We start from the raw sequence: 24,765 nt of genomic DNA on the forward strand, positions 1-24,765 counted from the left end.
GTCAATTAAGTGCTTAAGCAAGCTACTGCAGAAATGCTTTGTGGTTGTGCATAGTAGAGTCAGTGAAATTGTTTGTGAACATGCAACTAAGACTTTTGAAACCGAACGTTGTCCAACTAAAAATGACATTTTTGCATTGATTCAACGTCTACAGACGTTGAATCAATGTAAAATGACGGTTGATTTTCTGTGCGTAAAACGTAACCTGAACCGCGACCATTTCTTACATGATATTTGCGATGTGCACAGAGAAATAGATCAGTGTTGCAAAGTTTCATTCCCTTCAGACACAATTACAAAATCGTAAACTTTAAAACTTGATTGGCTTTTAACATGATAGGAAGGTATGAAGAGTGTATAACTATAACATTATGCCACATGAAGAACATGTCCAATCATTAAATAAAGCAAAAATGAAGTACATTGCAACAGAAATCTCAAAACAAATGACAGGATGCAAAAGGCGCTGCAAGCTAGTTACAAGCAAACGCGCAGAAAGCATTTAAAATCTATAGTTTAAAAAAAAAATCAGTTCAATACAGAATGTTCAATTATTCATAGGATTTTGTTTTCGTCACCAGTAACGGTATTTCTTTCAAAGATGCACACAAGAGGTGGAACTTTGAAGAAAGACTTGACAAATTAAAAAAAGATCAGGCAACTTTATACTGTATATTGGAGGTATAAAAAACGTATGTACAGATACAGACAAGTATAAAAAACTGTTTCAAATTTTTTTCTCAGCAAATCTGACCCTTTCAGTTACCACATTGGTTCAATGTATGGAGACGTTGAATCAATGACAAAAGGAGTTGATTGGGCTAGGACAATGTTGTCACTATCCAAAATCGTTTCATGTCATCGCATCAACCGCGACCAGCAAGTTGAAATGGATTTGCGACAACATGATAGCATGCTGTGTTTGGTCGCTAAGTTCTTGAAGAGTCATTCCACTCAATTCCCATAAACAACTGTCTGTAAGAAAGTCTTTTCCAACAAAGTAAGTGACCAGAGCTTGCAATGACGTGCCAAGTGCACCGATAAGCTTGACCAAGCACACACGTCATACAATATGACGTCACAAGGGAATTGATGAACATCGTTTGCTAGAGTGGTCTAAATGTTTGAGGGAAAAGTCAGATTTACTTTGTACCGACGGTCGAGCAAAAAAAGGGACCAGCTAAGGCAGTAGTGACTGTCCGTTCATCTTCAATCTAACTGGGCAGACTGTTCTGCTAAAGCAGCTGTTTCTAACTATATTGGATAAGCTTCAGGGCTTCGACCGAAGTACCTTTTCACTTTCTGGGTTTACAAAACTAAAATTGCGAAAGAGCCGTTGGTCCAAGCTTGCTATCACATCTTTATCGCCCTGGAGAAAAAGAGAAATCGTTAAAAATCTACAGCCTCATGTTTGAGGTGCACTTTGGACAATTTTCAAAACACAGATTCGGTGTCAACACTACGCAAAGCTTGAACACCCATTTTTTTTTTAGACTGAGGTGAAAAAAAACACATTAAATTTACCGCAGGGAGCGTAAATTGTTGAGCCACAGTATTTCAAAGCGTGCAAAACATTTTTTTCAATCGCCTTTTTCCGCAACAACGGATTCAGTAGGCCATCACGCTTTCTACGCAGAGTATTAGAGTTCCGATAAATATTTGCATATAAGTCGAATTTCATTCAAGACTGGTTGATGGCAAAGGGAAGACTTTGAACGAAAGTAGATTAAAAACAGTACAGAGTTTGTTCACAGGAACACTAACTTTCTTTTGAGCTCATCTATTCAAACTAGTGCAATTCTACTACCCGCCAGCAAAAGTTACCATTTTTACATCATTGCGACGTTAAAATGATGAAAAAACGGCAACTTTCCCTGCCTTGATAAACATATTCAGGTGGAGGATATAGCGCGCCTTAAGTTACTTTGTCCACGTCCCATGCATGCTGCTGCTTGGTTCGGATACCAACAGTTTAGTCGAAAAGGAAATGAATAACACACTTGAAGGTGCTACTTCAAACAAAAAATTGAGATTGTAGTTATTTCAAGGGGATGTGGGTATTTGTAAGTCATTAAGGCACCGACCGAACGAAAATAGAAGACGCCCTACTCGAGTCTCACTCTTGTTTTCACTCAAAAAAAGGGTGAAACTTGAGTATGGCGTCTTCCTTTTTCATTTAATCGGGTAGATATTTGGTTAAATATGGGCCATATGGCCTTAGCAAAAACAACATTATTGAAACAAAGCTGTAATATCTATTGCTTCCCAATTACATCGTTTTCACGTCTGATGAGATTAGAAGTGTGGTTATTGACTTACCAGGGTTAATCTTGGTTTTGCTTGTAAGAATTCCTTATCAAAATTACTGTAGTCGCTCGCCGAACGCTGAGAAAAAGCATCAGATCGATTAATTTGAAGCCTGTATCGAGCACACGCGGAGCAAATTGTTAATAATTATCAACGCTTAAAGTATTCTATCACACCGGAGTTGATAGAGCCATGAGTTTTTAGCGAGATATTTACTACCATTGGCCCTGTTGATGTCGCTTATCTTTTGCATTCGTATAATACACGGTGTCACTCACTCAGTAAAATGGTTAAGAGGGAAGAGTTAATAATTAACACTGAAACTCACCACTTTAGGCTTAAAAGGTGGCTCCAGCTGTCTCTTTTCTAGCAAACAAAAATCTATAGAGTTGAAGAACTTGTGTTTCTTGACATCACTAACCACGCCCAGTCTCTTATTGACGTCCTTCTCCAAGAGCTGCGGAAGAAGATTGTTTGAATTCGCTGATTCATCAAAACTCTCACAACAAAAGACTGTTTGCCAAGCGGAACCAGAACTGTGGAGTCGGAATTAGCATGCGAGAAAAAATCTAATTGCGACTCCAATAGCAACAAGAATGCCCAAGTCGCTACGTTTGCATTACCAAGTACATTGCGTCAACACTGATTTATCCAATTTTGCACAATGCGTGTTTGCAAAGCGTTCCTAACTCGGCGTAGCGCAGCGTTTGAAAATTATTATGAAATATCAATTCCACAGCATTAGTTGAATCACAATTCAGCCGAACCCAAAGCAGATGGAGCTGGTTCCATTCTTAACACCTGCTGAGTTATGGTTCAAATACACGAAAGTCCTACAATATACATAAGTTGTTGGTAGGGGTTGTTTAAATACCATACGACGCTCTGGTGAATAACAGAGCGGTCATATAAAGCAGAGGGGGTAAAAAAGAGCAAAAATTTCGTCTTTTGCTCGCCTTAGACTCTTAGAGTAAACGACTACATACAGTAAATTTATTATCTGAACATGTGAACAATTTATGTAAATTCTTTCTTTTAGCTTATATTGGAAAGCGACTACAAATATTTAGGAACACTTTTTATCGGAATGAATGACTATGAAATCGTAAGTTTTAAAAACGGGAACCAAAATTTTGAACTCACTGAAAAAGGTGGGAGAAAGTCAGTCAGAATGAACGTCAGTCAGTACTTTCCAATAACTTAATGTAATCATTATTTTGCCACCACTGTTTGAATAAAGCTCTTACTCGTAAAAATATAAACCATACCACAATAAACAATTAACATAATAATAATAATAATGAAAAATTTAATAATAATAATACTACAAAAAGTGCTCAATGTCAAGCGGAGCAAATTACATCAAATACAGTTATTACTTAAATAGAACGATTTGAATAAGGACCTTCTGATGATCTCCCTTTCATATTCAGGGTGAAACAGGTTATAGAAGTTTTAGAAAGTAATAACTACATTTGATATAATAATAGTAACGTTTTATGCCGATTCTTGTCATGAATGCACAACACAATCATACCAGAAAGTTTTGCGTTCAATTTTTCAAAATTTTAGCCATTCTTCCGAAATAAAGCAAGTTGAGACGTGATAGTTCGGACAACAAACAATAGTTCTAGGTTCGATGATCGCCCAGAGCGCAAACATATTGATAAAAACTCTCACACGACGGTGAATAAAAAGATACTTCCTTTTCATCCAGAAAATTAATAAATAATGACTGCCACCACCTACATTTATGATGAAACCAAAAACTGACTGCTCTCTGCCCAGCCAGCAAATCAGTCTTATTTGCATTGATTCAACGTCTGCTGAATTAATGTAAAGAAGAGATATTTGCAGGCTTAATTCGGACACACCGTAAATCTGAGGTGGTGAAAGGATAGACTCTCGGCCCAGAACCTCCAACGAAGAAGACCACCTGAGTGTTGCCAGCACATGGAAGCATGGGCTTACCTTTTGAACACAATCAATTCCGTCGCGAGGCATCCACTTGGGATAGATCGGCTGCTTGTTCTGGATGGCATGGAAGAGATCTTCCTCTTCCTCTCCATGGAAGGGAGATTGACCGAGAAGCATCTCGTACAGGAGAACCCCACTAGACCACCAGTCCACTCCAAAACTGTACTTCTTCCCTTGAATAATCTTGAGGAAAAAATTAAACGGCGGTTACAATCAAAGATAAACCAGAGAAGATGGAAGAAACAGGTGAAGAATGAGGTAGAGAAATTCGGACTAAAATAATACCATGCGATGGACAGAACGAGATGGATACTAAGAGTAAAGGCAATCGTTGCAAGGAAAGAATCGGCCACCCCCAGTAGTGGGGACAAAACCAAATTTGGATGATGATAAAGATGAATCTGACCTTCTTTTATGATTAACCTGGTGAATGGTAAGCAGAGAGATCAGCCAATACCCAACAAACCTTACCTCTGGTGCGATGTAGTCAGGGGTGCCACAGAAGGTGGACGCCCTGTTATTGTCGCTCGTGCCTTCACGGCACATACCAAAGTCGGCTATCTTCGTGTGACCATCGGAGTCCAGCAGGACGTTATCCAACTTCAAGTCACGGTAGATGATCCCTGAAAGTTATATTTTAAATAGTTAATTGGTCAATAAAATACAGTAATAGCAATATTTATTATATATTTCTAAATATAAAACTATGCGACTATTTATCACCAGAATTACATTCTTTTCTAACATTCTCTGATTTTTGTAAGTTTGAAATCGGCGTTTATCAAAGCAGTGAAGAGAGTTTTTCTGATATGAATTGCTCTACTTCGTATCCAAATGCATTTGAACAAACTACATTGCTAGCAACAAGCTGCACTCCTGGCTTTGTACCACAGACAGTAGCACCTTCGTACATCTGTTCACGCGCTTTTAAGGCAGGAAGCGTTTTCAACTTTCTCCGTTCATTGGCGCGTTGGTTAGTATAAAGCACACTATAGCTGATGGTACTGCTTTTATATTCCGCACAGGTTGCTGATGAAAAATTTGTATGCAAGCACAAAGTTCTAGATGTCGACTTCGTACCTCGGGAATGAAGGAACTGCAAGCCGAGAGCTATTTCGGCCGAGTAGAACTTGGCGCGTTGTTCAGTGAATCTCCCGCTGGCTTGTATGTGAAACATAAGGTCGCCTCCGTTCAGATATTCCATCACAAAGAATAAATGCTCCTGGCAAGAAAATATTAAACTCAATTCATCAATAGCAACCTTATGCTCCTAATTCTCGGTGAGTTACAACAACGGATCAAGTGATAGTAGGAAACATAGTAAATAATGAAATAAAGTATACAAGGAATTATGTTCCCAAGCACAAAAAACATGTAAGAAAGATTTAGCTTTAAAACTGAGAGTAGGAATTATGGTATTTGTATGGTAAACTCTTGAATATGTTTGTTGCGGTTTCGTAAGTTGAGTTGCTTCATCTGGGAGAGGGTGGAAAAAGTTCGAAAACGCTTAAGAGGTCTCTTGCATGCGGTCCTCGGTAGAAAAGTTCATGTTGAACTTGACTGCAAGAAAATATATCTAAAGCCTTCTCATAAGTTTCCCCGGAAACTACGACAGTGCTTATCGTAGTGTGTCATGCACCTACTTTGGTTTGGTATGTGCAGAAGAGATGGGTGAGATAAGGATGCTGGCAGGATAAAGCAAGCACTCTTCTTTCCACCATGGTGCATTCAACATCATCATCTTCTACAACTACATCCTTTTTCAGCGCTTTAATCGCATAGAATTGATTGCGTCCTTTCAACTCCGCAAGTAAAACCTAAATCATATGTTGTATGCAAAGGCATTGGAATGGTAGTATATAATACGATGTATGCTAGATTGCTAGTGTATATGTAATTATGTATGCTAGTGTAAACAATAAACCTAAATGATTGAAATATGTTTAACGTAAGTATTAGAAATCATTTTCGCATGCTTACAACTCCATTGCCCACAGCGAGCAATTATACACTGTGCTGTTTGTCGTTCTGGGTTAGGCCGCACAAAAAGAAAGCAAATAAAAAAAACAGAACTGGAAAAAACGCGATTTCTTAAAAAAACTCGTTGCTTCCGATCGGATGGAATTTCTTGAGTGAAAATAAAAATATTCTACAGATACCGAGCAAACAGGCAATCAAGCATAGTTGCTCAAATGCACTTAAAATGAGTGGCAGCAAATAAAAAAACAGCAATTAAAATTTTCAATTAGTATCATTTTAATTAAAGTATTGTGATTAAGCGGTTTCATAAATACGGCTAAAAATACCGCTTCGAGACAGGGTGGCAATGATCGAAACGGTGGGAAATGTCGGGTGGGTGGAGGGCTGCTGTGAAAAAATTCACCTAGCTTCACAGCCTCTGTGGGATAGAATCACAAAGGACATTGAGAATTAGAAAAACGCGACGATAAAGGTGTTGCAGAAAGTAACACAAGGTAAAAGAGGATATGAATAAAAATATTCCGTCACTTAGTAAGACATAATTGTGATCGAAAATGAAATAAGTCAAGTTGACAGGCCAATTTAATTGGTGGCGCTGCTGTAGAGTGTGCGGTCTTCCTTGAAATTCGAAGTATGCATCCCCAGTCAACAAAAGTAGTCATTTTTACATTGATTCAACGTCTGCAGACGTTGAATCAATGTAAAAATGACTACTTTTGCTAATTTGGTCAGGCCTATCATGAAAGATTTTTACAAATGCAACAATCTATACAGATAATGCAACGCGGAAGTTAGAGATATGTTGTGCGACATGTCCAGGAAACAGCAAAACACTTCTAATCCGCTCTCTCACAGGCGAGGCCTTAGACATAACAGTACTAAATTAAATACAAAGCATTTCTACTCCCAATGTACAGGGAGAACAGAAAGTCCTTGGACCAACTTATAAATGATTTATCAATAAAAAATAAATAAAATTTCATCAAAAAGGTATCACAACGAAAGCGAACAAGACTAGGAATAAATTTCTTCCTTTATTTTCAATGTGGCTGTCCTTCCCTTGGATAACTCAATTCTTTGTCGGAAGTTTTCGATCAAGCCATGGAGTTCTCTTCCTGGGGGTATTTTGGCCCATTCCAGCAGGAGTGATTGCTTCAGAGCATCAACACTTGGGTGAGCAATGGAACAGGCCTTTCTCTCCAATAACAACCACACACAGAAGTCCATGGAATTCAAATCAGACGATGAAGGAGGCCACATTTCCTTGCTCCAGAACATGGCGATCTGTATACACAGGCCTTGACACGTACGAACTGGAGACCTGACTGAAGGCCGATGTATTTTCAATTTCGAAGTTTAAGCTAAATTCACTTTATATTCCTTTTAAATGATAATTTAAACAATTTAAATTGCAAAAGTGTGATCACTGAATCCCAAATCACTGCAAAACTCCTAAAATTATGTTGACAAAATGACAATATTTTCCGAAATACCGGTGTTGCCAGACGCTTTTTGGATTTCCAGTACAAGTGCCAAAATCTATTCCGTTATTTGAATGGTAAAAACAGCACAAAAGTAACTCAAACTCTCACAAAATATAGACAAAGACTCTATTTATCAACTAATACTCAAACTATCAACTTATACTCGCGATTTTGGCTACTAACAGATCGGCCTTCAGTCAAATTTTAAGCTGCACGTTGCCATGGCCTGTGTATAAAGGTCGCCATGCTCCAGAATCTTGAAAGTTGACGTGAGCACTAGTCCTGAGTCTTTCTTGAGGACTTCCGAGTTTTGGAGATGGCGGTCCACACCATGACAAGACGGTTTTTGATGGCGATAAACTGTTCTCACAGAATTTTTAATACCAGCTGAAGACTTTGCGTAAATTCTGTCATTCTGATTATGAACTGAGCTTCAATTGTGAAGAACTTTTCGTCTGAAAAATGATCTCTTGCCCTGCTATGCCTGCCTTCAGTTCTCTGGGAAGAACCTGTGCTCTTTCAAGTCTCTTCTGCTTTTGGAGAAGAGTAAGGAACTTCCGTTTTCTCATCTTGTAAAGAGGCAACTGAAGATTCTTTTCTACAATGGTTCTCATTGAAGTGTTGCTCACATTCATGTCTTTGACCATTTGACGGATGGAGCTGTTTGGGTTTTTCCTCACCCTTTCAAAGACGCGAAATTTTTTTTCCCACGAGATTTCTGTCTCATTTACATATTTTGGTTAAAGTTTGTATTAAAACCGTGTGAATGCAGCATTTTCTCGTTGGCACGGTTGGTTCAGTGGTTTCATTCTCTGCCTATTGATCGTGAGAACGCGGGTTCGTCGCCCGTCGAAGTCAAATTTTTTTTTTCTTTAAATTAATTTTTGCGGTGCACAAGAGCTTTTCAAAAAAAGTAGGGTTAGGGAAAGCTTATATTTTATTATCATTGCAGAATTTCATTGGCAAATAGTTATTTCGCAATCTGAATCAACCAATCTCTCAAAACACTTTCGGAAAATCTTACTTTTAGAGTGACTAGAATCAATGAGACAGAAATCTCGTGGGGAAAAAAAATTTCGCTTCCCGGACAGCCTCAACCACTTTCTTTGCTAGAGCAGTGCGAGGTCTTCCACTCCTAGGACGATCTTCAGATGTACCAAGTTTTTGAAATCTATTCACAACAAGGTAAACGGTGGATTTGGAAACTTTTAAGAGGTTAATGGTCTCAGTTGGTTTTCCCAGCACGACGGAGCTGAATGATGGCTTCTATTTGGCTTATTTTAGACCTTACAATTAATGCTTGCAAATACAATTAGGCCTAAATTTTAGAGAGTTTAGCAAGATATTTAGCATATTAAAAGGCATATAAGTGATATTCAATATGTTTAATCATAAAACGAAAAAAGGCCAAGGACTTTCTGTTCACCCTCTACACTACAGTATACAAGCCTACAAGGGCTACAACAGGCAGGCACCCGAGGCAGGCACCCGAGACAGTCAAATTTTATTTCTAACAATGCTTTTCACTCTTTAAGAACACTGAGCGTCGATACAAGTGTGTTAAGCTTTGATAAGTTAATTAATACAATAATATTCTGTGTCGAACAATGTGCTGGACCAGTTAGCTAATTCCGTCGCTTTGCATTGATTTAACGTCTGCAGACGTTCTATCAATGCAAAAACGACGGATTGTGCTGACTTGGATACTATATCCAAATTAAAAGCACTTCCCTGATATGGCGCGGAAATGACGTAAGTAGCAATCGCGTAATGTGCTGAGAAGAAACTTTTCAATATTAGCCGCTTGGACAGTGCTACTGACGCAACTACTAAATATAGTGTCGCCAATAAAACAAATCGGAGCACAAAAACTTTTGAGAATTGCTTATTTGAAAAAAATGTTGAAATATTTTGTTACATCATGTTAAGTGCAAAGTATGCATTTATCAATGAGCAGGAAATAGCTATTAACTATGGAGTGCTGTGACACTTTTTGTTGTATTTCTTAGGATTCCTTTATCGTAAGTTACTTTTCACAATCTTCAATTTGGACAAAAAAGGTTCCCAGCAACAGCGTCAAATGTGGTTAATATTTGAAAGAATAAAAATAAACACAAGAAAAACGTCAATTCTTTTAAAAAGGTGAAGTACTTTCGGGAACGAAGTGTCACGTTTCGCTTGTGACATCACGGAGTTTTGGTGCCGCATCAGCCAGTAAATCAGTCCTTTTTCTACACTTATTCAATGTTTGCAGACGTGAATTGAGTTTATAAAAAAAGAACTGATTCACTAGCTGAGTAAGAAAGAAAACTGCAGGTAGTTATTCCTCAACTTAGGCAATCATGTTGACTTTTGCGTAAAAGAAAACCCCCATGTTTGCACTTTCCAAACCATGTGATGTATAAAGTTTAAAAAAAAAACGCTAAAACGATAAGCTTTCAAACGTGGGTTCATTTCAACAAAGGTTCAAAGAAAAAGTTTAAATGCGGAGGTGCTACTAACACCATTGTTACGTCATTATGTCACCTGATTGACACATAGTTTATAATTCGAATGCTTCTATTTAAAGCTTCAAATGCTTACATATAAAAGGCAGCAGAGTTATTTTCTGTTGCTTTACATCTTCCTTTACCACGACCATACGATAGCGACAAGACAGGTTCTGTGGAAATCATTTCCCAAACATTTAATATTAACGTACTGTGAACACGTCCTGTTAACAAAGAAATAGCCGCCCATCGCTGATGATGCAATAGAAAATGCAACCTAAGTGACATATCACATAAGAGCATTTGTAGCGTGCATACTGCCGAGGGATGGTTAAAAACGTTTTTTTTTATTGTTTTTTATACCATTTCCAATTGTTTTATACATTTTTTAAGGTAACAAATGTTTCCGTTTATCATGACAAACAACTGCAAAAAGAAAGTGTTGAATTATAGTTGCTGAACAACTTGTTATGAATTAGTTGCCGCAGTTTTGACTAAGTTCTGTAAGTCAGAAGTGTGGTCGCATGCTCAGCAAGTGCTACCAATAATAATGATGATGATGAGGATGAGGACTTTTCGATACCAGTGGCGACCATGTCAACAATCAACCTCGTTTGTCTTAATTTCTTTTATTAGTTTGTTCGCTTATTTCATTGCATCGTTCACATAGCCTATTTCGTAGCCTATATTATAATAAGTATTATATGGAGTATCATAACGTTCTTTAAAGTCCGATTGGTAAATCTACAGTCTAGTCGACTGATACAGGTTAAAACATCGATAAAAAAAGTGGACGGTACCACACTAAATTGACAAATTCAAGTTCTTTCAATATAAACGTAATAAACTAACATTGGACAATTTTAGTTTGATACTCCATTTTTATTTTATCACACCATGCATCCTTTTGGATCACTGGTGAAGTCAAATAAAGATTTTAATGAAACATTTACTGACGTAGTTTTATTTTGGTAACTTATCGAGGTCTGGATTATTTCAGAACAGTTATTTCACAGAAGCAAAAGTACATATTTTGTTCAATATTTAAAATTTAGACAGATTGTTGAAGCAAAAAAAAACGATGGTTTTTTTATTTTTATTTTCTCAAAAAAAAAAAATGTTTTTTTTAAAAAAGAACACAAAAAAACGACTTACTTCTCTAAGTACGCAATATAGTGGCCACAGGATTACAAGCCGATATGACAGACAAAGCATGCGCAGACATTGGACAATGGACATGCACGTAACTTTGTAACTATTCCAGCACAATTGGACTTGGTAACTACCCGGACAGAAAATCAGTCGTTTTTTACATTGATTTAACGTCTGCAGACGTTAAATCAATGTAAAAACGACTGATTTGCGGTCTGGGTATTACGTCAGAAACTTATCATCAGAAACTGACCTTTCCAAAACTTCCTTTTCCGAGAACTTTAAGCATTCGAAAATCTTCTACTTTGAACTTTGGTTGTGCTGGGGCTTTTCGTATAGACCGTGGGGCTGGGGTAGGGGGTTGTCTCTGAGCGCGGGGTGTGGGGCTAGGCACTGAAGCTGGGGCTTCTTGTGAAACAGCGCGCGGTGGAATTTCGGGTGTTATGTCCCATATTTGCTCATACGGCAGATCTGGAGGTAACACATACGAAATAAACAACAAAATTCTTGGATCTCTGGATTTCTTTGGGAACATTATGAAAGAAACATTTAGTTGAAAAGTGTCTAGGACATGCCGATGTACCTGTTGGACCAGGGTCCGCAGGCGTGGATAAGGGACGAGGTTTGGAGCGAGCAGGAATGAGACGAGCAACATCTCCATAAACAGCTGATTCCTGAGATTCAGGAAGTGGAAAGCTTTCAGGTTGGATCTGCGAGCATATACTCGTCGTTAACCAAGGGATATTTTCAATTGTTATTTAAATATCTGCAACCAAATTTGTTTTACTGATAGTGGTAAAACACGATCAGTATGGTCTACTATGAGAAGACGGCAAAAAAGTATTCTTGCATGCCGATCAAAAGCGTCCAAGTGTGATGCAAACTATAAAATTTGACAAAGCAGTATAAGTACAAAAATCTTTTTGAAATGGAACACCACTGGTTTGATCTAACAATAAAAAAGATACGAAGGCTAATCAACTTGCCTCCGTAGATGGGAGTTTGTCAAGTTTTTCAAGGGCTGCGGCAAGTAGGGCTTGATTAACCCCACATGTGTGTGCCATCTTCTTGTAGCATTTGTGATGGGCATTGGTACCGCATTCTGTCAACACAAAAAAAACTTTACCAACCCAAATTTGTAACATAGCATGCTGAGCAGAAGCACGAGGGGGTGCTGCCTGCCTAAAAATGTTGAAAACTTCTTGATGGAAAGTTTATTGTGGATTGCGACATGGGCAATCTATTAGCAACGTCGAATCACAGGAAGATGAACAAAGACCGTGTTTCATTATCTTACAACTCCTTGCTTTGATGTGAGCCAGAAATACGCTGATGAATGCCAGCCTAGGCTGCAGACGAGTTTTAAAATAGAAACTGGTTTCGACCACAATAGTGGAATGCTCAGAAATAGAACATGAAAAAACGACCAAACTTAAAATAAAACAAAAACAAAGCACTTGCAGAAGACGCTCATGAACATTGAACAAAATCAGCAATCTTTCCGACACACAAACTCAAACGCACTTAGAAATCTGTTCACACTAACTTAATGTCTATAGACGTTGAATCAACGCAAAATCCCACAACGTTCATCCCAGATAGCAAATTTATGTAAAAAGCTGGTTTGGTAACAGCAGCTAAAAAGTCACTTCCTTGGCAGTGACGATGAAATTGTACAGATTGAGCAGCCAGTAAAGCGACAAGTATGGTGTTACAGTTGAATAGAAGATAAGTATAGTGATGAAAAAACAGGCGAAACTATATTTAGAGTGGCTGCCAAAGCTATAAAGTGCCCAGATCTTTGGCATATCCACTTGCTTACAAAGCCCAGTGATGTAACAAAAGGAACTAAATCAATGCAAAAAAGAACACTATAAATAACGCAAAATTCATGTTGTATTTCAATTTGGAAATATTTCTACAGGTTGCAAAGTGAAGAAGTAATCACGAAAAAACGTTACCTTACGAAATAAACAAGTCGAGTGCAACTCTCAACCGAATTTGTTTGTGCGATCAAACTGTCTTGGCTCAAACAATGAAAATTGTATGACCTTCATGACATTTACAGGTCGTAATAGGAATTTTTTGACCTTGAAATTTACAGATAATTTAAACTGAAAATCCCTGCTGAGTTATTTTCTGCTTGAACTAATCCGCAAATAGCATAAAGAAGACGCAGCATCTTATTTTAGCCAAATATGAAACACAACATCGCATTTTTGTACCGTAAAGAAATAATTCAAACCCACCCCAGCCAGCAACTCATGCTTATTTTACACGGACACGTCTGCACACGCTAAATCAATGTAAAAAAGAGCTGATTTTAAGTTTGGGCATTGTTTTCTTACCTTGACATTTGACTCCTTGACGCAGTAACCCATACAACATGGACCCACAGTGATCACAAAACGTAAACCGACTGTAGTTGTGGACTTTGAACCGATGGGGCATGTTGATCTTGAATCGCTCCTTCAAGTACTGAAATGTTCAAGGGGATTTTAGTTATTAGGTTAGGTTCGTAAGAAAATGTAAAATTAACTCACGGAATGAACCCTTCCAGAAATTCAGTCCTTTTTACATTGATTGAACGTCTGTAAGTGTTGAAACAATGTAAGAAAAGGAGTGATTGGTTGACAGGGATAAAGGTTATTGTAGTTTCACTGAACACAGAAAAAAGTTGATTGAATTGGTTTGTCAGACCAACGCAAAATCAGCTTAAAATTTATTATAACACAAAGATAGATTTTATTATCAAAGTACTATGAAAGCTCAGAACATTCAAACTAATTCCTCAACCACGCAGTGTCGCTTGGTTTTATGAGCTAGTTGCAAAACAACGCACAAAGTGACGACAAATTGCCAAATGTTTGCTGCACTACTCCAGTGTGCAAGCAAAAGCGACATGCAAACATGCCTACGCAGCCAATAACGCGCCATAAATAATTCCGCCGACCCAAATACATGTAAGCTTTTTCAGTAATATAACTGCAAGTGGCTAAGAAAACAAAAAAGTGAAAGTGGATTTGTGTTAGGCAAGCACGGGTAGGGTGACGTTATCTTCTAATTGAAAGAAAATCACTTTCATTTTAAAACTCAACAACTTGACAAACACCACAACAGTGAAAACGAATTCGTTAAAACGGAGCAGGACTGGGTGATATGATCGACGGCGTTAACAAAATAATGATACTGTATCAGGAGATCTAATTTGCAAAGTTTAGCGCTTACTGTGCCTATTATCGAGCACAATTGACTCTAAAAACCGACACGTTGTCATTACCCAGATAGCAAATCAGTCGTTTTTTACATTGATTCAACGTCTGCAGACGCTGAATCAATGCAATAACGACTAATTTGCTGTCTGGTAAGTATTGATACCACAATCGAGAAAGGAATTAATTCAAAAGCAATTTGTCTATGCCAACAGAATTATTTATGACACTGTTGTTACGGTATGGTGAAGAGAATTGCACTTAAGACTTGTGGATTCAGAAATACAGGCTGTGTAATTGTGTATGGGTATTTGGGTATGCACATTTCTCAGTGAAATGGTTTTTTGTACGACAACAGTAGTAGAAAGTAACAACAGAACACCAGGGTGAAATGGTGGAAATATAGCGGGCTGCAATGCTGCTAGTGCTAGTAGACCTGCATCAGTCACTTTCAAAAGCCACATTCGCATGCCCAAAACAACGGCCGCAAATTTAGAACAGCATTCCCAGACAGCAAAATCAATCAATTTTAGATTTGGATCAATGCCAACAGACGTTGAACCAATGTAAAAATAACGGATTTTGCTGTTTGAGTTATTATGCTTGAATAACCTCACATACTAGTATTAAAAGCTTTGAAAGGGGCTAACACATAATAGTTCCGTGAATTTACACAAAGCAATCATAGTGTTAAGGTTTCTGCTCATGCATTTGGTGCGTTATTTTTGCCATGAACTGGGAAATCCCCGAAGATACCTTTTAATGAGCATATTAAACGTATTTCTATATTAATTATGTGATGCTAAATTGATAACAAATTAGTGCAAAGAAGCGAGACACAGTCTGGTTTCTTTTTCCGGGTATGAGAAATTGAGCAAAAATAAGAACGGAATGAATTATAAGCTACAAGTTGAAGAACAATGCTTCAAATAAGAGTATTTAGAAATGGAATGATGCGGATTAGCACAGAAGATAGTGCGCTTTTGAAAGAACATCCCAGACAGCAAATCAATCGTTTTTTACATTGATTCAACGTGTGCAGACGTTGAATCAAAACAAAAGACAAAAAGCTTGCCTTGCTGTCTGGGATATACTGACCGAAGTAACCGCCCTCGGACATTAGACGCTGCTTAGTTATGAATAGACGGAAAAATACAAATCGATGGTCAGACGAGGAGTAAATCAAGCTGACAAGTATTTTGAAAAAAGCCTGGTCACTTTCAAAGCAAGCAAGAAAGTGAACAAACTTTTCTCAAAATTAAGATGATTTAACTTTAAATAGGCCTCCATAGAACCTTTTAATAAAGCCAAATTTTAAGAAATCAATGTGTAATATTAGATCAACTGGCATCCATTGAGCAAGAAGCTAATTTGAGAGAAAGAACTGAAAGTAGTAGGCCTAGATAGTTCCGCTGCGATGAATACTTCCAAAATGTCATGTACAGAAATGGTTTAACTTTTGCACTTGCAGACTATCTTAAAATAATAAAAATTCGGCTAAAGCAAATCACAAACAACTGTCAGAATAACGGAAGCAAAAAAAATTTAAGTTTTTGTTTACTATTATTTAAAACCATTCACATTTAAAGAAATGTAATGAATTAAAAAATGCAATGTTTACATTGATTAAAAGCGATATGAACAAATGTGCGCCATACCATGGTTGTATCGGTTCGGTTTGCTGATTTGCTGCATGTGCTCAGGACGAAGGTGAGGCATTTCTTGTGGAGGGCGATTGCGCATTCTGCGAAACATAATAGAAAATGAACATGTTTGATCGGCTCCTAACAAATACTGCAAAGTAGCATTCCAGCCGGCAAATCACTTATTCTTTACACTGATTTAACAAATGAATACGTTGAAGAAAATGCAAAAGGACTGATTTTCAGAGTAGATTTAATGTGACAAAGGACTGATTTCAAGGACGTGGTGATGAAGGACTGATGCTATGTATTTCTTTGGTGTCCAGTCAGACAAAACAAAACTACAACATTTACAAATGCAATTCTTACCTTTACATTGATAACCTTGCTTATTCAAACCCCAAAGAAACTCTTTGCAAACTGAGCAAAAGGTTGGCTGCTTGAAGAAACGAGCAACCAGATCATGACCTTTGACCACATGAACTTTGGCCTTTTTGATGGCTCCTCTTCGAGGACCAATGGATCGTTTTGGAAGTTCTTCTTCTTGGTTAAGATCTGTGAACAGTTGTAGTTTCATAAAATTATCTCTCTCGTCGGTGGAACGGACTTGTTGGCACCCGGAATCAGCAATGCAGAACATAGCAGCGATGACAATGAAAAGCGGCGTGTTGTGGCTTCTGTAACTCATGCAGTAGCCGCTTAACTACAGAAAAATGACATTACGTCATGCTAACGTGAGTTGTCATGAGATGAATAAAGTGGCATTCACTTAAGTGATACCTATCATGGTTGGTTGTACCAGGATACAAAGTAAACGTTGTCACAACATGGTTACAAGCGAAGCAATCCACTCTGCAGCGTAATAATGCAACAGGTGCATAGCCGTTAGAGATAAAACATTTGAGAGGCAAACAAACTGCGCTTGTAAACATACATCAAGTGGTATTATTTGCATCAAGCGTCAAAATCGGCTTTACTGTACTGTGTCGTCACAAGCAAAATATTCTGCAAGAGCAAGCTAATGAAGTCAACAATAAAGCCACTAAAAAGAACACAAATCTCAACAATAGAGTTTGGCCTAGATTTTTTTTGTGTATATACAGTAAGATTATGAGTGGATCATGTAGGATTGTAGGAGTACTTTTTACACGAACAAAAGTTACCTTCTTGTTCAACAAATAATTTGACCGAGAGAAGTAGCTTCCCTGCTGGTTTTAGATCCAACTAAAACACAAGAATGAACTTGTTAGAAAAAAAAAGACTTTTCTACTGCAACACAGATTTCTGAGCATTAATGCAGCAAGACAAGCAGTTGTTTGAAAAATGATTGTAAGCTAGAAATTTCCCCATGGGTGTGAGTAGGGTTACAACATGAGTTTTTTTGAAATTCTCTACTTGAAAACAACAAAGAATTTGGAGCTTCGATTCTTGAATGTCATTAAAAATATAAATTTGTTAACCTGGTGAACGTAACCTATTATAAGTTTGTAAAACCCACCCAAACGTCAGTGCCTGTGCCGCCAATACTTTGATTGCGACACTTGTCCGCAAGGAGTTGGAGACCAATATTACATTCACTAACATTCTCGCTGGAATTCTTCACGAGGATCAACTGAAATAAAATGTTTCTCGATGTCATATTAGTACAGTGATTCACAAACCTTTTCTATTTGAGCACCATTTCATCAGTGTTCGCGTATACCACCTATAACCAGAAAATCTCCAAAATGTACAATAAAAAGCAAGACGTTTCAACGAATATCAGCACAGGGCTCCGAGACAAAAAGACTGTTAATATTGGACTAAATAAAATTAAGCTGTTTAGCTGTGACATGAGTAGAAGGCCAGTAAATAAGTTGCACTACTACGACCAGTACCATGAGTAGCAACATTGAAAACTGCAAAGCTTTGGCGTTTCTGTTGAACAAACTAAGTCAGACAGATTCTCAAACTGTGCGTCGCGACGCCCTGGTGCGTTGTTTCAATTTTTCAAGGGCATCGTGCAATGATTCCGCTTTGTATCTAAACTCAATTACAGTAACAAAATGCTTAGATATGTGTATAACTGTATTAGCACTCACTACTACAAAACTGTAGCAATCGATTATGGTTCAACAATCACATCTAGCGCAATTGTAATTCACTTCGCTGCAAAACAAATGAAGGCTGGAGACACAAGCAAATAAACAAAAATGACTGAAATTCCTATCGCTGAGTGCGTCGCAAGTCCAACAAACTTTTCCTAAAGCGTCGTAATGAAAACAGTTTGAGAACCACTGATCTAGAGGTGTTGCTTCATAAACACATGAATCTCCTCAACGTAAAGTTAATTATGACACAGTATTTGCGCAAATTCTGTTATTTTATTTTAATTATAGTCAACTTAAGTGTCTTTCTCGCGTACCACCGGGAAGACGTCTGCGTACCACTTGTGGTACGTGTACCACAGTTTGGGAACCACTGTCATATTGGTTTTGAAAATAAACAAGACATGGTGAGAAAAATAGCATTATACAATATTTAATTGCACAATCACTATGGGAAGATATCACATGCACCACAGAAGCTTATCACAAATCTTAAGTACACAAGTAAATGGCTGCTGATGACATGAAAGTTTCTAAAATAATTTAAAAAAATTGTTACACCAAAGTTATCAGGAAGGATGCCAGTATGATTATGAATTTATAGTAATAAGGCAATAATAGCAGAACAACCAGAAAACCTACTCTACGTACCATAAAAAAAATTGCTGCTCTACAAGAAAAACACCACCAACACCGTGCAAGATTTACAATTGCTTACTGATAAGCTTAGCATAAATTGTTGGTGTCACAGTTAAAAAAAAACATCAAGTTGACACTATGCTTATTCAGTGGCAGCTGACAATCAATAATCAATATGCACAATTGCACATACACCAACTACGATATAGCAGAATACAAAAGCAAGGGCATTCAATGCATTTTCTAATATTAAAAACAATCTTAAAATATATTATATAGTACGGTAGATTGTATACCTGGATTACTCTGCCATCTTTGAGATGAGAATCGAAACAGCTGTTCCATTCTGGATACATGGTTTTCTTCTTCTGCACTAAAGTTCCACGGATTCCTATAACGTTGATCAACGTTACAAAATAAAATACATTCAAAACCTTGATCAGGGTTGGTGTCAAATACAACACAAGATCTTAATTTTAATCATTAACATATTGATGAATTATGCTTCAAATTGATAGTAAAGAAACGTACTCACAACTAGATACGCCTCTACAGTCTACAAGTATGCAAAACTGCCAGGATTAAGCTCTCAAAGAAGCTTTCCCAGTCCGAGGATAAAGATTCAATCATCAAACGGTACCTGAGTGATTGTTTAACTTATAGACCTATTCTTTTTAAAACAAAAAATGTTTCACCTGCATTAAAGAAGAGCTGTTTCAAATTATTACAACCTGAGTGTGTGGCTCATTATTTTGTCAGTTTATAATTCAACTACCTTGAATGGATGCCAAAATAATGGGAGAAACATACCCAATGACTAGAGATGTACATTTGCTGCTTCTAGCAGCCTGTTATGTTGCATCTGTGATCACAGATACTCTATCTTGTTGCAATGGGTGCATGAAAACATGATTAGGCCTAGGCTATTGTTGTTATTCATCAGTATACCTCACCAAAAAAAGCCTTGCCATCTTGATAGAGTCACGCCTGGACCTGGTGTACACCGAATTTTGCGGCCGCAATCACTAATTGCCAAGATAAATGCCAAAGTAATTGGACAAAACAATGAATTATGGTACGGTACCGTAAATCAGCAAATAAAGTGCCAATGCAAATTTCTAGCACTGTTGATTGATTGTAAAAATGTCTACTAGCAATTGTTTAATCCTGAGGTGAAAACATGTTCAAACTGGAGTTAGTTAGTGCAAAGTGAAAACTATAGCTCTGGGATGTAAGTGGTTGATATCAACAAAAAACAGCTGGAAAAATGTCAACTAAAATGATTGAATTAAAACAAAACTAGGCCAGTGAAATGTTTGATTAGAACTTTCCATGACGTCATGATAAGACAAGTAAAATATGTTAATTGTCAGGGAATTAAATTGAAAATTGAGACTGTAAAACTATCAAAAGTTTAATGGTCTTGCTTACATCAACGGGTCTGCTACTATTCGGTGAGTCCTATTCGGTGAGTTCCTAACCTCTAACCCTAAAACGGCAATGATAATTAGGCTACGTTACCCAATCATTTAAAAAAAAATTGAAAAAATCCCCCGTTAAGGGATCGGACTCACCGAATCGAACTCACCGAAACGAGCCATTCCGACATCAACAAATGTCATGGCTTTGCTTTCCCCAACATTTACATAAATTTTTATACCGTACGGCGTACCAAAAACATCACACATTTCTAACATGGTTCAGCAAGTTTATACCATTAAACAATCAAGATTGAACATTGCTGTAAATCATGTGGTTGTATATTGCGAACGACCAAACATGCGTTTTTACTTTTTATCCGTGCAATTTTAATTTATGATTATTATCTTTTTGCGATCCATAGCTATTAATAAGGACAGCTGCTACAGCTTTAATACCGAGGCAACTTTACATCATTGTTTATAGTTTGTGTCGACCACAATGATAATGGAATTTTACATAATAGAAACAAGTATAAGTATGGAAGCAAAAAATACAAACTAATTGCTTAAAATATCTCTATTTGCCTGCTGAGCAGTGAACAGCATATTCCAAAAACCAGGTACCGGTATAGGGTTCACGTCTTTTAGGCGCTGGTCTAATAGGCGCACACACTGTGGCGTCTGGATACTTAGGTGCGAGCACAGTGGCGCCCGTTCACTTAGGTGCTATTCCTAGTAAAGTCTGTAGATTGTATCAGCTTGGCAGGTAGGGGCGTAGGGCAATGCTTTTCACACAAAATATTATATTGAACAGGAAAATATATTGTTTTGTTAATGCGTGTGCGTTGTTGGTCATGGCTTCAGTGAGTGAAGTTGCCTAAACTGGCAATGCTTTTTCACACAAAATGTTATATTACACAGAAAAATATATGGGTGAAGCTGCTTGAACCGGAAATGCTTTTCACACAAAATGCTATATTGAACAGAAAAATATGTTATGGCTTCCGTGAGTGAAGCTGCTTAAACCGGCAATGATTTTCACATAAAATGTAATATTGAACAGAAAAATATGTTGTTTTTTTTAATGCGCTTGTTCAGCATTTATTTGTTGTTAGTCCAGGTTTGCGCCGGCGAAAGCTTTATCAATAAATTATTCAAGTTTCCAAAAATGTATGAGATTGAGTTCACTTTTAGTTAGGTCAAATATATAATAACTAAACATCAGTAAAAAATGTACCGTAGGCTGTACTCAAGCGGGCGGTAGGCTTGAGTGAAGAGTAACTTAGTTTTCCGTCAAAACCCGGACTAGGTTTAATAACGAGTGAAGTCTCACCATTATGCTTGCAATTTGTAGCCAAGGTGTAGCCTATATGCCCTGTAGAAATGTATTCATGTGAACAGTAGTAGAGCGTCTTACGCGTTCTCGTCACATGGCCAATCCATCCCGAACAGAAGTAATTTATATTTAATCTAAATTACCAGACATTTTTCACACAAATCTGTTGTATTTACGCGGTCAAAACATGTCATGTGATCGACGTAGACGCACAATCTTGACATCAAATGAAAGCATACATCTTCAGCTATCCGAAGATGCAAAGCTTTGCAATAAAATTTAAAACATTCTATGTACAACTAGCAACCTTCCAAAAGGTATTTTTTCTAATTTTTTAAAAAATTAAAAATTGGCAGAAAAGTGTACTTCATTATAATTTTTACTACCCAAGCATGATACAATAATATGCAAATATATGTAGTTTAATCGAATGCCAAAACAATTCTGTACATGAGAAAAAATTTACTTCGTTTCTGCGCACAATGCTTTAGGAGGTACAGCAGAATGATTATGGAAAAATTTGGAAAATTTTAAGCAAAAAGTTTACGTAATTTAGCCTATAGTCTTTTTGATCGAGAAATTCCAAAGTAAGGGGTTGCATAGCCAGTTTTGACTGCCAATTCCAATGAGTGAAAGAAAAAAAATCCACTGTGTCCCCATCTTTAAGAAGTCCTCATCTGATAACTGCACCGCCAAAATATTTTTTTTTAATTAGCCAAAAAAGGACAGGCAAAGACTATGGATCTGCCATCATTTACATTATTTTTTTGCTTGAAATAGGCTACCTTTTAACCTTGGACGTAGGGATACTTCCTTGGTCATCATGGCAAAAACCCCAAGACGTGTGTATACGTCCGTGGTCGCGAAAGAGTTAACTAAAAATGAACTCAATAATGTTCGGAAGCTTCAATAATTTATTGATAAAGCTTTCACCAAAGCAAACCTGGACTAACAACAAATAAAACAATAATAAATCAATAAAACAACAATATATTTTTCTGTTCAATGTAACATTTTGTGTGAAAAGCATTGCCGGTTTTAGCAGCTTCACTCACTGAAGCCATGATATAATTTTCTGGCAAGCTGCCAAGCTAATACAATCTACAGACTTTACTCGGAATAGCACCTAAATGACCGGGCGCCACAGTGCTCCGTACCTAAATATCCAGACGCCACAGTGTGCGCGCCTATTAGACCAGCACCTAACTGCCAGCGCCTAAAAGACTTGCTCCCCCGGTATATACCTTTTCTTGCAAGGTTTGTAACTTTGTATATTGCTAAACAAATGCATAAAATGAAAAATCAGTAAAATTTAAAGTACAGATTGAATGACGACAATTTTAAATGATTTTTAAATAAATGAAACAAATAAATAAAAATATCAACTCTTTTACCTGCTTCCATTATACATTCTTTGATATTAATGGCAACGGAATAATCCAAGTTATTTCCATTTGTAACAAATACATCTCCTGGCTCACACTTAACAACTCTCACACGTACAAATGGGGCCATGACCTAGCTTTGATAACGTCCAATACAAGCAAGGATTTACTGTTATAAGATTATTCCATTAATTATATATATACATATATGAAAAAATAAACCAAGTTTAGACATAAATTGAGATGTAGGATCTGCAAGACATTAAATAATAATGAGTAGGCCAGGATTGATATTGGTGAAATATAAAAGTGTTCAATGTCATGTATTGCATACCGGGATTGCATATTGCATAGTAGAGAATATATTGAGCTAGCTTAATAAACCACTCAAATCAGAAACCTCAACAGCCGGTTTCATTTAACATTCCAACAAATTTCTTACTAACACCACTATAAATAACAGGTTTAAAATTCTAAAATTCTATTCTAAGGTATGGCACACCTAATTCTACTTGTAGTGTAGTACAACCATAGGCGCCGACTTTTATTTTTGCACGGGGTGGCGGATAGCACAATATGGCCACCTAAAAACTTTCAAACTGTATGTTTTTGTTTGATTTTTACTAAGCGTGCTTCGTAGATGCAATTGTCTTTTCGCACCTGATTTGTAGTTCGATAATTTACAAAGCAACTTTAAAACAAAGCGCAGGAGGTATGTCGTGAATTTTATTGTTACGTTGCTGCTCTGACACTTAACATTTTGCAAAAGTATTTTTGCAAACAGCAGCTCTGTCAATCCAACCGTTAATCAACTGGTCAAGTTGTAACCATGAAGCTTCAGCTTGATAAACATTTAAAACTAGGACGTGGTTCAATCGCTGTTGCGTCATGGTAGATCGCAAGTAGGTTTTTATGCGCCTGAGTGCACTAAACGATCGCTCCGCCTCGCAGGTGGTGGAAGGCAACGATAAGTATATTTTCACTATGCAGACCACGTTTGGAAGCATTAATGAAATTGTTTCATTGCTTGCAAATAGATCAAGCAGTTGCGACATAGTTGAAACAAAAATCTATTTTTGCTGTTGAAAACTTTCCAGCTGTTGCAATTCCAGACGCAGAAGCGTTGGGTTTGTGTCATCTTTATATGTGGCAGCGACATTTTCAAAAGCAGCTCTGTTCTCTTCCGATGCTTGATCCTTGGCAAGCAGAACTGTTTCCATGTCAATATTAATTATGAGACGTTTAAAATTTTTCAAAAAGATTTTTGAGGGAAGCAATGGAAAGATCTAGTTTTATTGATTAATAATCCCATTGTAAACCTAACAAATGTAACAATGACTTATGACAAGTAACAAATAAAACGATCGCAACAACAACAAGGAAAAAACTCGTAGCCACGTGTTGCGTAATCTTCACGTAGCTTGCTTGATGTTACGCTAGTATCATGCTTGTGACAAAAACAATCATTTTCTTTGCAATACTGCATTGGTTCACCTCTTGCTTTACGTTGACTTGAAGCGAAAACCAATGATCAAAAAAAGATTTACACGTCCGTCGTCCGTTCAAATTACATTTATTTGCAGTAAGTAATGTAACCTAAACGGGGTGGCTGCCACCCCGCCACAGCGGTTACGGGGTGGCGTGGCCACCCCA

At 37.4% G+C, this 24,765-nt stretch overlaps 1 protein-coding gene across 1 annotated transcript; it reads right to left on the reverse strand.

Annotated features, from left to right (window-relative positions):
* Positions 1-46: 46 nt before the first annotated feature.
* LOC145782521 (protein kinase C delta type-like) lies at positions 47-23,242 on the reverse strand. The gene is made up of 17 exons (XM_082594325.1): positions 23,122-23,242; positions 19,267-19,361; positions 17,743-17,856; positions 17,408-17,468; positions 16,614-16,799; positions 16,260-16,345; positions 13,738-13,867; positions 12,376-12,491; positions 11,973-12,099; positions 11,643-11,860; positions 5,928-6,101; positions 5,365-5,506; positions 4,756-4,907; positions 4,279-4,467; positions 2,636-2,764; positions 2,320-2,385; positions 47-1,369 (listed from the first exon to the last, which is right to left on the reverse strand). The coding sequence occupies exons 1-17, from the start codon at positions 23,240-23,242 to the stop codon at positions 1,271-1,273; spliced, it is 2,205 nt and encodes a 734-aa protein (XP_082450451.1). The 3' UTR covers positions 47-1,270.
* Between the last annotated feature and the right edge of the window lie 1,523 nt (positions 23,243-24,765).

This window comes from Aplidium turbinatum, chromosome 13 (assembly GCF_918807975.1).
Source record: "Aplidium turbinatum chromosome 13, kaAplTurb1.1, whole genome shotgun sequence".
NCBI lineage: Eukaryota > Metazoa > Chordata > Ascidiacea > Aplousobranchia > Polyclinidae > Aplidium > Aplidium turbinatum.